This window comes from Microcaecilia unicolor, chromosome 1 (genome assembly GCF_901765095.1).
Source record: "Microcaecilia unicolor chromosome 1, aMicUni1.1, whole genome shotgun sequence".
Taxonomy (NCBI): Eukaryota; Metazoa; Chordata; class Amphibia; order Gymnophiona; family Siphonopidae; genus Microcaecilia; species Microcaecilia unicolor.
Genome location: NC_044031.1, coordinates 139098891 through 139116326, shown reverse-complemented (window position 1 = coordinate 139116326; position 17436 = coordinate 139098891). Strand labels below are relative to the sequence as shown.

The 17436-nt window shown below is 42.0% G+C and overlaps 1 protein-coding gene across 5 annotated transcripts in view; it reads right to left on the bottom strand.

Moving 5' to 3' along the window:
• Positions 1 to 355: 355 nt before the first annotated feature.
• The window catches only part of SDHAF3 (succinate dehydrogenase complex assembly factor 3), a 99938-nt gene continuing 82857 nt past the window's right edge, over positions 356 to 17436 (bottom strand). For all 5 annotated transcript variants that reach the window (XM_030189946.1, XM_030189947.1, XM_030189948.1 and 2 more), the window contains exon 3: positions 356 to 1008. In XM_030189946.1, the coding sequence (XP_030045806.1) occupies positions 805 to 1008 (204 nt within the window). In that variant the 3' untranslated portion in view covers positions 356 to 804. The remainder of the gene's footprint in view (positions 1009 to 17436) is intronic.

Below are 17436 nucleotides of genomic sequence, written 5' to 3'. Positions count from 1 at the left end.
CATCCATATTTTCTGATTTTGCCTAAATATATATTTTCTCAATAATTAATATATAGAGCTTTCCAGATATTCACTTATAAGAGATCAGAAAGAATTTGGTGTCTTGAAGCTTTAATGAATAATATATGTGACCCACTAAGCAAAAAGGTACCAAAAGTGGTGTTACAAATAACAAAGATAAATGCTATATAGGTTTGAAGGGGTAACTTTCATTTTTGAAAGTTTGTGTACTATAGGGTCAGTAGAATGGGATTGTACAATTTTTTCCACAACTTTGATGTGTTTCATGTTCTACAGCCTTAAAACTGTAGGCATCTAAAGTGGGGTATATGATTTCTGGGCTTAATTTTGTTTGTATTGAGAAACGTTTCTCATTTTTAAAGATGTAATTAGTCCATATCTGAGGCCGAAATTTTACAGGATTATGTACTTGATATCCCTCTATCTTGTGGTATAAATAAGTCACATATCTCACTTTTGGTACCTTTTTGCTCAATGTGTTAAATATATCCCTGACCATACATAGTAGAATATAGCCATACTGTCACCACTAAAATACGTTTTGATAGTTATTCAGTTTCTATCCTCATATTTAATACATCAGGATAAAGCACTATTTATTAAAATGCAGGCCACTAAAATATGCAAGATTTCTATAGAAATCTGTTGACAAAAATGGAAATTGCCCTCAAAAAGTTGTAACATTTTAAGAGTCTACAGTATATGCCTTAATCTTTAATTCTTTTGTCACAGTAATGAGAAACACAGCCAACCTTTTAATTCTTCCAAATACATACACACATTCTAACTTTTTTCTACTGGATCTTCAGCAATATTAAATTGACGATTAGGTTTTGTGGCTTCTTGCATCAGTTCATGTAACTGTCCAATCTGTTCTTCTCGTAAGTCATTAAGGTTTTCCTTTGTCAGGGCTATTCCATAAGATGTCTTTTGTGACGGATTCTGGATGCTTTTGCTAGTCTGCTGAAGGAGCACCGAGGCATAAGCCTATAAAGGAAAACAAGAAAAGATCATTATTATTAGACTTTGGTGCTCATTTCAAAGCAGATGGACATCTTAAAATGCCTACAAAAAACTCCAAATCCTGATTTTAAAGTCAGAATTCGGACATTTCACACTGCAGTTCATTCAAATAGCAAGGACTCGTGTTGTGGGTGGGACTAGGGAGGGCCGAAAAGTAAGACGTCCAACAGGGAGTTTTTTAATGGGAAGAACATCCATGTCTACAAAGAAAGAATTTTTTTTTTTATCTAGACCTGTTTCAGTCACATCCAAGTTAAAAAAAAAAACCCTGCTCTAATTGAGCAGCTGACCACTGGAGGAAGTAAGGCATGACCCATCCTTAATCCCTCAGTGGTTGCTATCCCCCCTTTCTCTCCCCTGAAAGTGAAATGTGAATGGAAAATCAGGGTCTATATCAGCTTTAGGCATTATGAATATTCTGAACACACCAGCTAGCAGCTCAGAGCAACAGCCTAGTGGTTAGTGTAGTGGACTGTAAACCAAGAGAACCAGGTTCAAGTCCCACTTCATTTTTTTTTTTTTAAATAATACCGAGTCTTCCAGAAACAGAAAAATACCAACTGTACCTAAATATATGACACCTGCAAACCTGGAGGTTGTTAAAATGGTGTATATTCAAGTACAGTATTTTTCAGGTCCTGGAGGGATCACATTTACAAAAAACAGTTATACTGGGGTTTGAACCTGTCTTCCTTGATTTTCAATCTACTGCACTAACCACTAGGCTACTCCTCTGCTGGGTAGGAATGTCTGGTGGCCATAGTTTTGAAATTCATGCCAGATAGATGTTTATGTCCCTGTTTTCAAAAGATGATGTTTTACTTTGGAAAATGGCTATACATTTTGGATGTTTTCAGTGCACAAACATCCATCTCACAGCCATAATCGATCAGGAAATCTAGACGTTTTTCCTGTTTAATTACGCCTATGAAATGGATGGGTTTTTTTTGGATATTATAAGTAGGACTTTTTTTTTTGTTAACTTAGATGCTTTTCTTAAAAAATACACCTTTTTATGTACTACCTTTAACATAATACTGCAAAAATAAACAGTATAAAACAGATTGTGGCACTCATTTTTGAAGCAGTATTTATTTATCTGGATTTTGCTCACACCTTTTTCAGTAGTAACTCAAGGTGAGTTACATTTAGTTACACTGGATATTTCTCTGTCCCAAGAGGGCTCACAATCTAAGTTTGTACCTGAGGCAATGGAGAGGTAAGTGACTTGCCCAAGATCACAAGAAGCATTGGATGTGACTGTTTGGAAAATGGCTCTGTTTTCAGGTGTCTTCTGTGCAAATACATCCATCTTACAGTGATTTTTGAAAGGAAAACACTGACGTTTTTCCTGTTGCAAATGGTTCTAGGATGGCCTTTTTTTTTTGGACATGACAGATTTTTTTTAATGCCCCTCCATGCATATAATAATAATAATAATAATAATAATAACTTCAATTTAAAAATGGTGGTCACCAGGCAGTCATTGTATTGTGCATGGTATATTCCAAGTCAATGGAGAAGTAGCCTAATGTTTAGAGTGGTGAGCAAATAACTAGATTTCAAATTTCACAGGCATTCCTTGCTGTCTTGGGAAAGTCATTCATTGCCTCAGGTACATACTTAGATTATAAGCCCGCCAGAGACAGGGAAATACCTCAGATTAAACTCACCTTAAGCTATTAACAAAGAGTCATGAGCAAAATCTAACCCCCTATCCCCACCCCTACAGCTTCCTTACAAGTATTAACATCAGTGTAATGAAGACAATACTAATATTCTTGATCTAAATTAAGCGTTACAGAAAGTCTACTTGCAGGTTTTGTCTCTAGAGTCCCTAAAGGTGTTAACTCAGTGACATCACCAGCATAAACAGAGGTGGCTCCCTGGAACAATCCAGTAGGCATCTGCCCAAGCAGCAGAATTAATCCTGGATGCCATTAAGTCAAACTGTGGAGGGCCCCAGAGATCAAAAATAAGCTGGTAGGCCTACTGCCCCAGCTCCCAACCTGCTGGATCCAGGAGGGAGCGAATGAGAACATCTGCCTGTACCTTGTCCTTACCAAAAATGTGGACTGCTGGATGGGCCTCTGCCCATCGAGAGATACTCTGCCTCCAGGGCAACTGCCCTGCTCAAATATACACTCTATCTCAACCCCCCCCCCCCCCAACCCCAGGCACTCTCTAACATCACTTTGATCGCTTTCCCCTAGAGAAGCAGCCAAAACTCCCGTTCAGCTAGGCTGACCGCCCAGAACTCCGGGTCATTTATGGACCAAAATACTCCTGGCTCAACCAGGTGCCCTGAACCCCCTGGCCCAGACAGTGAGCTCTCCAACTGAGGAGACTTGTATTAGTGGAGACCAGAACCCATACTTGAGAATTCAGAGGAACACCTCTCAGCAGGTGAATTGGACTGTCCCACCAGGCTAGCCTGAGCCTCACCTTAGGTGGCAGAAGCAGAGGATAATGGAAGTCTAGCGAGGCCAAAGCCCATTGGGACAACAGAGCCTGATAGAAAGGGCGCATATGAGCCATTGCCCAAGGCACCACCTCCAACATAGTGGCATGGAGCCCAAGAGCTGCAAATAATTCCAAACCGTGGGCTCCAGGACATTGCACAACTGGTACACCTGCAGCTGGAGCTTCTCTACCCATTCCTTTGGAAGAAAAAACATCCCTTTTGCCACATCGAAGCAGATCCCGAGACACTCCAAGGACTGAGACAGAGTCAGATGGCCAGTTCACTATTAAGCCCAGGGATTCCAGGAGGGAAATAACCTGTGAGGTAGCCAAACTGGCCTCTGAAGCTGAGTTGGCCCAAATCAGTCAGTAGTCCAGGAAGGGATGAACCCAAATACCCTGATGTTGGAGGTATGCAGCTCCCATCACCTTGGAAAATGTGCGGGGCACCATAGCCAGGCCAAACAGCAAGGCCAAAATTGAAAGTGCCACTCCAACACACAGAAGCACAGATATCTCTTGGGGAAGTGGTGGTAGGCCTCTGTGAGGTCCAGAGAGGTCAAGAACTTCCCCGGTCACACTGAAATGATGACCGAGTGAAATGTTTTCATCTGGAAGTGCTGGAATTGCAGATAAACATCCACTCCCTCTTAGGTCAAGGCTGAGGTGAAAGAAACCGCCATTCCTCAGAACAATGAAATAGATGGAGTACCCTGTCCAGGGCAAGCTCTGCTAGTGGAACAGGTTCTACTGTTTCTATATCACAGAGGTGCTGAAGGGTAAGAGTGAAAGATTGGTGCTTTAGAACCAAGCCATGGGAGGGGTGTGTGAACAAGATGGTGCCTGTATGCCGAGAGTGAGTAGCTGGCTCACTTGCTCTGCTGGGAGAATCTATTTTCCTCGGTAAACTATGCCTCACATGAAAAGGAAGGGGGTTGTTAAGGCCTTAACGCAGCTGGCCAGAACTTCCTCTCCTGTTCACGAAACTCTGGACTGCTATTCAACTCGACGTCCACTTGTAGATGCAGGTGTGAGCTCTACAGAGAGGCAGCAGGAAGAAGCATCGGCCTCCCTGGAGCATGACATGATGTTGTCGCTGCCGGTTACCGATGTCCCACCCTGCCCTGCCGCTACCCTGGAGAAGTTGGATCAAGGCACAGAGGTGGTGGTTCTCTTGCCAAGGAATGTGCGGCAGCAAGGATAACATCTTCAGAGAAGGGGATTCCTTTTTCTCTTGCAGTGGTAACACTGGACACACTCTGGCAAGCGATAGAGAGGTTGAATGCACTTATTGTGAAGTCGAACAACTTTTCCAAGTAGTGGATAAATTAAAGCAGGACTCTTCTGAGCAGGTACAAGGTCTTCAAATGGAGGTAAATTCTGTTAAAGATACTGTTGCAACATTAGTAATAGACAACATGACTATGCATCAGAAATTTTAATGGACAACTGAATCTTAGGATCTTGAACTTTTCTAAACCTGATGGTGTTTCTCCTTTGTAGTTGCTTAAGGAATACTTTGTTGAAAATTTAGTATTTCTCTGAAAATATTCCCCCACTCAGTAAAGTTTACTATTTGCCGGTGAAGAGACATGGGGTGGGGGTGGAGGGAGGAACACAGGTTAGGAATCTTGGGATACTGCTAGACTCATCATTTACTTGGATCCAACAAATTCAAACAACCTTCAAAAACTGTCTCTATTACCTACGACAGCTATGAATTCTCTCTTACATATTGAAAAGACAAGTCTGACTACAGTGTTCCATGCCATGATAGCATCACAACTAGACTACTGTAATGTCCCATACACTGGCCAAACCAAAAAACAGTTTGTATCAGCTCCAACTAATTCAGAATGCTGCAGCACGACTGATTGAAAGCTGCAAGTGATGTGACCACATCATACCTTTCCTGCCAAAGCTACACTGGCTACCAATACCCTACAGGGCTAAATTTAAAACTCGATGTTTGATTTTCAAGGTCCTCAGACAAAATGGGCCAGAGTGCTTAAAGAATGTTACCCTTTACACACCTTTAAGAGGTGGGAGGAAAGTCCGGAGGAGATGGTGCCCACAGAGGGGAGGGGAGGGGTGGGGACAGACAGCAGGAGAGATGAGATGGTGCCCATGGATGAAGGGGAAGTGAAGGGATAGAAACAAGATAGATATAAGGAGGAAAAAAATGGCAGAAAGCTGAATGTGAAAAATGGTCTAGGGGAAGAAGTGAAGAAGAGAGGAGGAGAGAAAATAAATAGTGATGAGAGATTAGGCCCTGAAAATAGAGTTCAGAGCACAGACAGAGGAACAGAACCAGAGACAGGGAATAAGAAGATTAGAAAAATAAAATCACTGGACAACAAAGGTAAGAGAAATTATTTTATTTTCAGTTTATTAACTGAAGTACAATATATCAGTTTTGAGAATTTACAACTGCAGTCTATATTTTGCACTATAGAAGTGAAAATGTGAGGGGGGGGGGCACTTTATGCGATCAACCATTTTAATTGGTGAGCAGCCCTAATTGCAGGTAATGAATCAGGCTTTCCATTTATCCTGCTTTCTTTTTAATGGTCTCCATATTTTTCCTTGCTACTTCCCTCCTAGATGGTGGTCTAAGGAAGGGTTATATTATGTAAGAGAACTTATTGTTATTTCTTCATTGTATAGATATGTTTTCTTTACCCTGTGTTCTTTGATGCAAGTGGATGCTTGTAAAGTTATATGATAATTTGATAGCTAAATAAATAAATACATTAATTAATTAAAAAAAAGTTATAGGGAAAGGTCATGAAGGCGTCCGGAACGGGATGGACAAACTCCATGGAATACCCTCTTTCGACCACCTCCAGAACCCACTGATCTGAGGTGATATAGACCCACTCATTGCGGAAGAGAGAGAGTCTGCCTCCCACTGGAAACTATGAGGGGTCTGGTGCACCCTCATTGGACAGGCCAAGTGGCTACGGTCCCGTCTGAGGGCCCAGGTTGCTTGGGACTTCAAAAAGACCCCTGCTTGATGGACCTACTCTGTCCCCCACCTGGGCCGAAGGGCGCTGAGTGGGCCTGAAGTGGCCCGCCCCCTTGAAGCTGAGGATTGCTGCACACCCTTGCTGCAGTTCAGGTAGATGGAGAGTCATGCCTCTCCCATATCCTTCACAAACTTCTCCAAGCCATCACCAAAGAGCAAGTGCCCTCTAAAGGGCAGCTGACTCAAAAGCTTCTTGGAAGCCACATCCACACCCAGTGGTGAAGCCACAACCAAGGGTGACCCCCGGATGTTGCCACTGAATGGGAAGCCAGAAGGACCAGATCGTAGAGGACATCTGCCCAAAAAGGCCATCCCAGCTCCAGGCAAGAAATCTCAGAACACCTCAGTAACCGCTGGAAACAATGCAGCATAGGTCTGTGTAACTGCTACAAATAACCGCAGGAATGCTGGGGCCTGCACTGAAATGTCCAGGTGGAGCTGCTGTCCACATTAGTTTCATGGAGCTCCCTAAGGGCTGAGTCCCCTTGGACAGGTACAGAGTTTGCTCTCGTGATATCTTAACCAGGGCATCCACCTTCTAAAAGACCAAACACTTCTCAACCTCCTCAGTGAAGGCATAGAAATGATCAAGAGCCCTGGCCATCCACTGGGGACTACCTGGTGACTCCCACTCTGTCATCATCATGTGGATGAGGGCCTTATGTAGAGGAAAACGCTTCAGGGCCCTCAGGGGTGGCTGTAGGAGGCTTAAGCATAGCCAAGATCCTAGCGACTTTGTCTAAGAGACAGCTCCTCATGACAAAAGAGCTGGAACCCAAGGGACTGCACTTCTACAGCCTCCTGACAGGGAGGATCCTCAGAACTGGAGTCCATAGAAAAAAAATGAAATTTAAAATACATTCATTTCTCCCTTAATTGCATCCCTTCATTTATGCATTATAATCTCTTCAGTGAGACTAAGGATGTTTAGTATAACTTCCATAAATTAACATTGCATTAAAACAGGAACGAAGCAAAAACAAAAAAGGAGGTAAAAACCCTCACGAAACCGTGGGATATAAAACAAAAAGTGAGGAGAGTGGATGAGGATACCAACAATTATATATTTATTCACTTAAAATTAAAAAATTAAAAAATAACAATGTACATTTTTATGTACATTGTTATTTTTTAATTTTTTAATTTTTAAGTGAATAAATATATAATTGTTGGTATCCTCATCCACTCTCCTCACTTTTTGTTTTATATTAAAACAGGAACATCATGGTAGGTTCAAAGCCATGCAGTCAACAACAGTAACAAAAAATGGCAAGAAGCAAAGTGCTGAAGGAGGTGATCTATCCAAACAACCAGAGCCACCAGCAAGTCAACAGCTCTCTGCCAAGACAAGGAGTCAACAGCTCTCCACCAAGACAAAGCACTATTTCACAGAAACAGTCTGATCATGAAGTCTTATTGATGATTGCAAAAGACATGATGCCACTTGCAACAGTTGAACGAAGTAGCTTCAGAAAGCTTTGCCAGCAATGTATGCCTGCTGTCCAACTTCCAAGTAGACACAATCTAACCCAAAGCTTAAACAAACTGTATGACATTCATAACAATTTGCTTATTACAGAATTACAACAGGTGGAATATGTTTCTGTAACAGCAGATCTTTGGACCAGCCACAGGTACAGTTTTCTTGGAATGACTGTTCATTACATAAACAAGGAGACACTATTCCAGCATTCCCATGCTTTGGCTGTTCAAAGGTTTAAACATTCCCACACAGGGGGAAGATTGCTCGAATGATGACTGAACTGCTTGCAGAATTCCACATAACAACTAACATAATCTGCTGCACTACGGACAATGCAGCAATTATTACAAAAGTCTAGAATTAATTACCTGTTTGTCCTTGGAGAATTATATTTACGAATAGTTTGGATCAAGGACCAAAAAATATATATCAGTACAAATGATAAATGTACCATATATTATAACATTGTACATTTTAAATTTGAAGCTCGAGTCAGAGTAGATACATTTTTACCCATTCCACCCAAAACTGCGTCCAACTTCATAGCCCTGTTCCATATAACATTTGCCCCCTCTCTTCTTTCCATCCAGCATCTCGCCTCTCTCTTCCCCCTTCCATTTTTATCTCCCTCTTCTCTCTGTCTCTCCACCCCCAACATCTGCCCTCTTTCTCTCCCCCCTTTCATCCAGTGTCTGCCATCTGTCTCCCCCCCCCCAATCTATATAGCATTTGCCCCCTCTCTCTCCCCTTTCTATACAGTATCTCCCCTCTCTTGCCCTCCCCTTGAATCAACATCTCCCTCCTCTCTGGCTCTCCCCTTTCCATACTGCATCTTCCCCCCTCCCCCTGCCATCCATCACCTCTTTTCTTTCCCCTTCTATCATTATGTTTCTCCTCTGTCTTTCCACCCCATCTGCCTTCTTTCTCTCTGCTCTTCTGTCCAGTAATTACTATTTTTGTCACCCTCTTTCTATACTGCATCTTCCCCCCTCTCTCTCTTCTTCCAACAGTATCTCTCTCTCTTCAATCTAGTATCACCCCTCTCCATATCCCCCCTTTCATTATCACATTTTTCTCTGTCTCTTTGCCCTCCAACATCTGGCCTTTCTCTCCCCTCTTCCATCAAGAATCTGTCCTCTTTATCTCCTCCTTCTATCTGCCCCCTCTCTCTCCCCTTCCATCAGTATCTCTCTCCTTTATATCTTCCCCCTTTCATACAGCGTCTGCCCCTCTTTCTCCCTTCCATCATTATCTCCTCCTCTCTCCCCCTTTCCATACTTCCCCTTCATCATACAGCACCTGCCTCCTCTCTCCCCCTTTCCATACTGCACCTCCCTTTCTCTCCACCCCCTTCCATTATTATCTTCCTCCTGAATCTTCTTTCCCCCCTCACCCCCAGGAGCACCTCAGTTACTGCTGCTGCTGCTGCTTCTCCTCCTCCTCCAAATGAGCAGTGGCAGCAAAACAACACCTATCACTTTAGCTGGGATGCACACTCTATATGCATGGCTACTGGCTCTGCCCAGAACAGGAAAGTGATGTCAGAGGGGGCAGGACCAGCAGCTGCCCTACATGGGCAATGGAGGCTATTTTGCCGCTGCTGGTATAGAGGGGGTGGAGGTGGGAAGGAGATGAGGGAATACTGCTCTTGCTGCATGGCAGTCCTAAACTCCTGTACGGCCGCCTGAAAAGAGCTTAGAGGGAATAGTGTTTTCTGTTCACTGCAAACAACAACCTTCCAGCAGCTGAATCTGGAACAAAGGAAGAGGCTGAGCATTACCTGGAATGTTCAGATACTTCCACAACAGCATGCTTAGATTTCCAAAGGTGGCAAAAGCTTTTAGCAAGTTCAATGCTGCACTTCCCAGCAGTAGAATTGTTTTTTAGATGCTCAGGACAAATTTTAGTGTCACAACAATGCTCTCTTAGTGACACTAGCTTTGAGAAACTTTTTTTTTTTGCAGTATGAACTGAAGTGATATATTCAGAATGCTGAGTCTTTAAACATAAAACAGAGAAATCAAAGTATTTAGCATTAGTTAATTAGTGATTTCTTGAGAATTTATCAACTCTGTTTTTAAACATTAAACACGTTTCATCCTAAGTGCAATGGTTGTGCAATTGATTTTAAGTAAATTATGGGCCCTTTTACTAAGCCACGTAAATGTCTATGCATGCCTAACGCGCGCCGAAATGGAGTTACCGCACGGCTACTGCGTGTCTCTTGCGGTAATATCATTTTTGGCACACATCTGATACGCATGACTGAAAAATAATTTTTATTTTCTGCCATGCGTTCTGGGCGCGCACCAAGTGGCATTTGGCGCATGAAAGTCATTACTGCTCAGCTACCGCATGAGACTTCATCGCTAGGTCAATGGCTGGCGATAAGATCTCAGACCCAAAATGGACGCGCGGCAACTTTCATTTTGCAGCACATCCATTTTTGGCAAAAGGCATTTTTTGTAGGTGCGCTGAAAAATAATTTTGCCTGCACCCAAAACATGCATCTACTCTACCGCAGGCCATTTTTCAGTGCATCTTAATAAAAGGACCCCTAAAATGCCATTGAAGTAGTTTACTTTTGCTGTAACTGTCTCACGCAGTTAACTGTACTTAACCAAATAAAATAACTACAGTTAAAATTAAACTAATTTTAAGTAGTTCGTGCCCAGCACTCACTCTCATCCATCCATCTATCTATCTATCTATCTATTTATACACACACACATACTGTAGTGTATAAATGGTTGTCTTCTAAAGGAGCTCATGTGGGAACATAATTAGCCTTTAGTTACACTGCATTTGTATGAATATGTAATAATCAAATATTGCACAGTTTACTGGCAACATGTGACCAAGCTGAAGTTGCAGAAACATTTAAAACCTTGTAAATCACTGGCTTGTCACACTGGCAGTTTCTTTTATCTTTTCCAAGTTGTAAATTCCTGCAAAAGTAGCAAGTTAACATGACATGACTGTTAAGTATTATAGCTACAAAGAAAGTAATACCTGACATGTTCTTTCTATTTTACTTAGTTAAATGTAGCCTTTTACTCTGCAACTAAATAAAATGAAAAGACAAAAGATAACAGCTTGCCATTTACTCAAGCAACCTCAGGGGAACTGATTCAAATATAAGAGCTCCTTCAGAAGAAAAAGAGAAAAGAAATATCCTAAAGAGGGATAAAATTACAGCTTCTAAATCTATACCTCCTGAATACATTTAACAACTAACTTTAAAGTACTTTATATTTTCTACAAATTGTGGGAGAATAATGTGGGGAGTTAAATTGTTAAATGAAATATAAATATATATATACAGTGCACTCCATTTACGTGCACGTTGGATAAGCACATGCTCTGTTTAACTGCATGCCGTACTTCGGTCCTGTTTTTGGTGCCATCAATTTCTATGGGGACAAACTTCAGTTTAGTGCACCACTGATAAGTGCAAGATTCGCTTATATGCATGGTTTAAGACCTTTCCTCTGCAGGAAAGACTCCGCATAAGCGCACGCACGGAATATGGAAATCGATTGGCGCATAACAACCAACGAGATTTCAAATTTACCACCCCTTTAACTGCCACAGGCAGAAAAAGTGAAAGAATGTTGTTACAGTGTACACTGGGGTCGTCGTCGTCGCGCAACTGTAAGACTTTAACACTGGTTGAACGAATAGAAGTTCTTAAAATATTAGTTAATAAATAGAAATAAAACAAAATAAAACATGGAAAAGAAAATAAGATGATATCTTTTTTATTGGACATAACTTAATACATTTCTTGATTAGCTTTCGAAGGTTGCCCTTCTTCGTCAGATCGGAAAGAAGCAAATGTTGGTAGATGACAGTATATATGAGTGAAACATCAAAGCATTTCAGTGACCGTCTATATGCATGGAGACAGGGGATGAGTGAAACATCAAAGCATCAAAGATGAGGAGGTAGAAGATGCTCTTCTTCGGTGGTTTTCTCGAGTCAGGAGCAGAGAGTTTCCTGTCAGTGGTCCACTGCTTATGGAGAAAGCTAACTAGCTAGCTGAAAGTCTTGGACTAACTGAATTCAAATCCACTGTTGGATGGTTGGAAAGATGGAAGGAGAGGAACAACTTAAAAATCAAGAAACAGCATGGTGAGAAACAAGACGCTGATGACTCTGGTGCTGAAAATTGGGTTGTTTCAGTTCTTCCTACCATCTTGAACGAGTTTGCACCTTGTGACATTTTCAATGCTGACGAAAACGGTCTCTACTGGTGAGCGATTCCTGATGGAACACTTGCATTCAAACATGCCGAAACTACTGGAGGTAAAACGTCGAAGGTCCGACTGACAATCCTCCTTTGCTGCAATATGGATGGGAGTGAGAAGTTGGAACCCTTCGTCATTGGAAAGAGCAAACAGCCCCGTTGCTTCAAGAAAGTTAAGCGACTTCCTGTGTCATACGAGGCTAATGCAAATTCATGGATGACTGGGGAAATTTGGAAGCAGTGGCTAAAGAAGTTAGACACTAGAATGCGGGCACAAAAGCATCAGATTTCGCTGCTTTGTGATAATTGTGCTGCACACAGGGATGATGTCAGGCTGTCTAACGTCAAGGTGGTCTTCTTGCCACCAAACACTACCCCTCTGATCAGGGCATAATAGCCAATTTCAAACAACATTATCGGGCTCTTGTGCTACGTCGTCTGATGAGCGTTATGGATGACCAGACTGGCAAGGATAAACGTGCTATTGAACTGGCTCGTAATCTATCACTGTTGGATTCCCTACATACACAGAAAGAAGCCTGGAATCATGTTACACAGGCAACCATTGTGAACTGCTACAAGCAGGCAAGTTTTGTTAAGGATGTGGAGAGGGACGAAACAGATGCAGCTGTTGCAAATGTGTCAGATGAACAGGTTACTGACATCCCAGCCGGTGTTACTGAAAAGGAGTTTCATCGCTATGTAGCTGTTGATTACAATCTACAAACAGCTGACGACAGCACTGATGTTGAGATATGCGCCTACACGCAGGCAACAATGGCTGAGGATGAAACAGATGATGAAATGAGCAGCGAGGCACATGCTCACGAAATTCAACAACCTCCTCCTGTCACTTTTGCAAGAGTGCTGGAGAGTCTCAACACCGTGCGGGCCTATCTGGAGGCCACTGGATGTCAGTAATATGACAGTATTTACCGTCTGGCAGATGTAGTCTATGGAACTCACAGACCCAATAGTGTACAGCGGACTATAACTGATTACTTCAAGTAAGCCTAACGTCAGTTAACGGAGACTGTATACTGTACGTATAATAATAAACAGTACTGTACATATGTTTATCAGATGTCAAGCTTCTTTGGGTCACAACGGTTAAGTGCATGCTCCGGTTAACTGCATGTATTTCTTTGGTCCCAGACCCTTGCACTTAAGCGGATTGCACTGCATATGTATATATGTATGTATGTATATATATATATATATATATAAATCTTTTTGCATACCACTACTTAAACACCACACATCCAAGGTCAAGGACAGTACAGACAGTATCTAAGCACTTTTATAAGAATTGGAAATTCTGAACCTGAACTATTTCTTAGTAAAATGAGTCGCGGCAAATCTGAAAGCTTTTCTTATCAGTTTCTATTCTGCTTTGATTTCTAATGCACACAAAGAATACTCAGAGGCCTTTCAACACTAAAAACCTAAAAGCAATCGTATTCCTTTTCTTTTTCTGGCTCACAGTAAAAACATTTTTTCTTTACCTAATTGTATCTAAAGCACTGATGCATCAAAATAAAAGAATATTTGCAGAGATGATAAGCAAAAGAACAATACAAGATGGCTGATTTTCTCTGTGCTTTCAGAGCAGGAACTGACAAGATCTAATTTGAATCTTCTCATACATATTTCATCATTTGCTCTATATGAAACTCCTATTTATTTTATTTCCAAATAATTTACAGTGCAGTGTTATAGTTATCCTATAGTGATCCTGGAGAAAAATGGAATTTTTGTAGGCTTTGTTAACTTCTATTGGATCAACAAAAAGATGCTGTAGTGCATAATCGCCTTCTTGAGACATCAAACAAACAGCGTGCACCACTTATTTTATAATTTTTAGGATAACATAAGCCCTAATGTCTGTTGAGGTGTATTTTCTAACCACTTAGACTTATAACGTTACAAATTTGGGGCTCATTTTCAAAGCACTTAGGGCCCAGTTTACCAAGCCGCGCTAGTGGTGTATTAGTGCTTTTAGCTGGGCGTCTATATAGTTAACGCACACTAATTTTGTGTATGCGCTAAAAATACTAATGCACCTTAGTAAACAGGGCCCTTAGACTTACAAACTTCCATAGGTTACTATCTAGCTTATTTTCGAAAGAGAAAGACGCCCATATTTCGACCCAAATTGGGAGATGGGTGCCCAAATCGGTATAATTGAAAGCCGATTTTGGGCGCCTCCAACTGCAGTCTGTCGCGGGAACGAACAAAGTTGACGGGGTCGTGTCGGAGGCGTGGTGAAGGTGGGACTGGGGCATGTTTATCGGCCGAGAGATGGGCGCACTCGGCCGATAATGGAAAAAAGAAGGGCGGCAGTAGCGAGAATTTGGGCCGTTTTTTTTGGACCCTTTTTTTCACGAACAAGTCCCCAAAAAGTGCCCCAACTGTCCAGATGACCACCGGAACTTTAAAAACTATTTTTTTCAGCCTGTATGCCAGCCTCAAATGTCATACCCAGCTCCATCACAGCAGTATGCAGGTCCCTGGAGCAGTTGTTAGTGGGTGCAGTGGACTTCAGGCAGGTGGACCCAGGCCCATCCCCCCCTATCTGTTACACTTGTGCTGGTAACTGGGAGCCATCCAAACCACCCCCAAAACCCACTGTACCCACACCTAGGTGCACCCCTTCACCCATAAGTGCTATGGTAATGGTGTAGAGGTGTGAGTTTTGGGGGGGATTTGGAGGGCTCAGCACCCAAGGTAAGGGAGCTACCAATCGATGTACCTCAGGGTTCTGTTCTTGGTCCTCTCCTGTTCTCCATCTACACTTCATCCCATGGCTTTCAATACCATCTCTATGTTGATGATTCCCAAATTTACCTCTCTACCCCTGAAATCTCAACTAGCATCCAGACCAAGGTTTCAGCCTGCCTATCTGATATCGCTGCCTGGATGTCCCAAAGCCATCTAAAACTTAACATGGCCAAAACTGAGCTTCTCATCTTTCCACCTAAACCTATCTCTCCTCTCCCCCCTTTCTCTATTTCTGTGGATGGCACTCTCATTCTCCCTGTCTCATCTGCGCAAAACCTTGGGGTCATCTATGACTCCTCTCTCTCCTTCTCTGCTCAATTTCAACAGATTGCCAAAACCTGTCGTTTCTTTCTCTATAACATTAGCAAAATCCGTCCCTTCATCTCTGAGCAGTCTGCCAGAACCCTTATCCACACTCTTATCACCTCTCGTCTTGATTATTGTAACCTGCTTCTCACCGGCCTCCCTCTCAGCCATCTCTCTCCTCTTCAATCAGTCCAAAGCTCTGCTGTGTGACTCATTTTCCGCCAAAGTCGCTATGCGCACATTAGCCCCCTCCTTAAGTCACTTCACTAGCTCACTATCCATTTCCATATTCAGTTTAAGCTTCTCTTATTGACCTACAAGTGTATTCACTCTGCTGCTCCCCAGTACCTCTCCACTCTCGTCTCTCCCTACGCCTCCCCTCGGGTACTCCGTTCTGTAGATAAATCTCTCTTATCTGTCCCCTTCTCCTCTACTGCTAACTCTAGACTCCGTTCCTTTTGTCTTGCTACACCTCACGCCTGGAATAGACTTCCAGAGCCTGTGCGTCTAGCCCCGTCTTTGGCCGTCTTCAAGTCCAAACTTAAAGCCCACCTCTTTAACACTGCTTTTGACTCCTAACCTCTACTCACTTGCCCTGTCCTTTATCCTCACCTATTTATTCCCTTACCCTTAATTGTTCTGTCTGTTTACCTGTCTTATCTGGATTGTAAGCTCTTTGAGCAGGGACTGTCTTTTTTGTGTATGGTGTACAGCGCTGCGTTTGCCTTGTAGCGCTATAGAAATGTTAAATAGTAGTAGTAGTAGCTATGGACTCTGGAGCACTGCATATTCACATCTGTACTGCTCACTCCATCATGTGATCCTCCCCCAGTCATACATGTATAATACCGACACAGACTTTTTCCTTAATACATTCTGAATTGTACTTTTTAGACAGAACAATGTGAAACACATACAAGGGTGTGAGGACTTTTACAAAGCACTGTACATCCATCTGATGTAATGTTTAATACTTTTACCTTCAGATAAAAGTTCCACTACAAAAACAGTCTAAATTTTTTCTTCAATACCACATACTGGTAAGAGAAATAGAAGATTTGGTATTTCTCTTATATGCACTACTACAGTGTTTCCCAGCCTTTTCAAGCCCAAGGCATATCTACAAAATTTTGTAAGGAAGCCCACTTCTGAGGAATTTCTTCCCACTTCTTTACACCTTCAGAATGATTCTGACCTGTGGAACACAGATAAAAGTACTGTTTTCATGAGTCTTAGGGTGGAGGAAGTAGGATTTGAGAAGATGGTTAGAAGAGGGCTGATGCCTGTGCAGTCCATTATATAATTCGGACTGATATAAGAACATGAGTTGTACTGTTTATTTTAGATTTTGGTGAGCAAGGTGGTGAGCAATTGCGAGATCTGTAGAGGAGGATTTTAGAATTTGGACTTAAAATGTATGAACATAGGTTTTAGTTAAAATATTTATATGCTTCTGTCTTGTTTGCGGAAGATAAATTAATTAATTAATATTTATTGGGATTTATTAACCACCTTTATGCAGAGATTCACCCAAGGTGGTGTACAGCAGGTACAGATTAACATAAAACGTACATTTTTGTTAACAGCATAACAATAGTAAAAATGTCCAAATATAAACAAATACAATAAATGAGATAAACTTGAGAACAGCAAATTATGGGCTTCTTTTATCATTTAGGCATCACCATTTACACTAATGAAAACTTGGTGTAAATCCCTGTGTGTAAATTAGGTGCAGATCCCCCATTTTCCTTCCATGGCCATGCCCCTTTTTGTATCCACGCAATTGAATTTACGCACACCTCTTTATAGAACATGCCTGAAAAGATGCACGCATAAATTATAATTATTGCCAATTAGTGCTAAATGCTTGTTATTGCCCAATTAACGGCGCTGATTGGCTTCTTGTTCAATTAAGTTGCGCACACTCCCAAATGTACGTGTGCAACTCAAAGCGCCACATATAGAATCCGAGGGCATATGTATTAATGGCTTGGGAGAAGAGCCAGACTTTCACCTTCTTCCTGAAGTAGAAGTAATCTAGAGTTAGAAGTAGCCCCCTCTGGGAGTAAATTCCAGAGT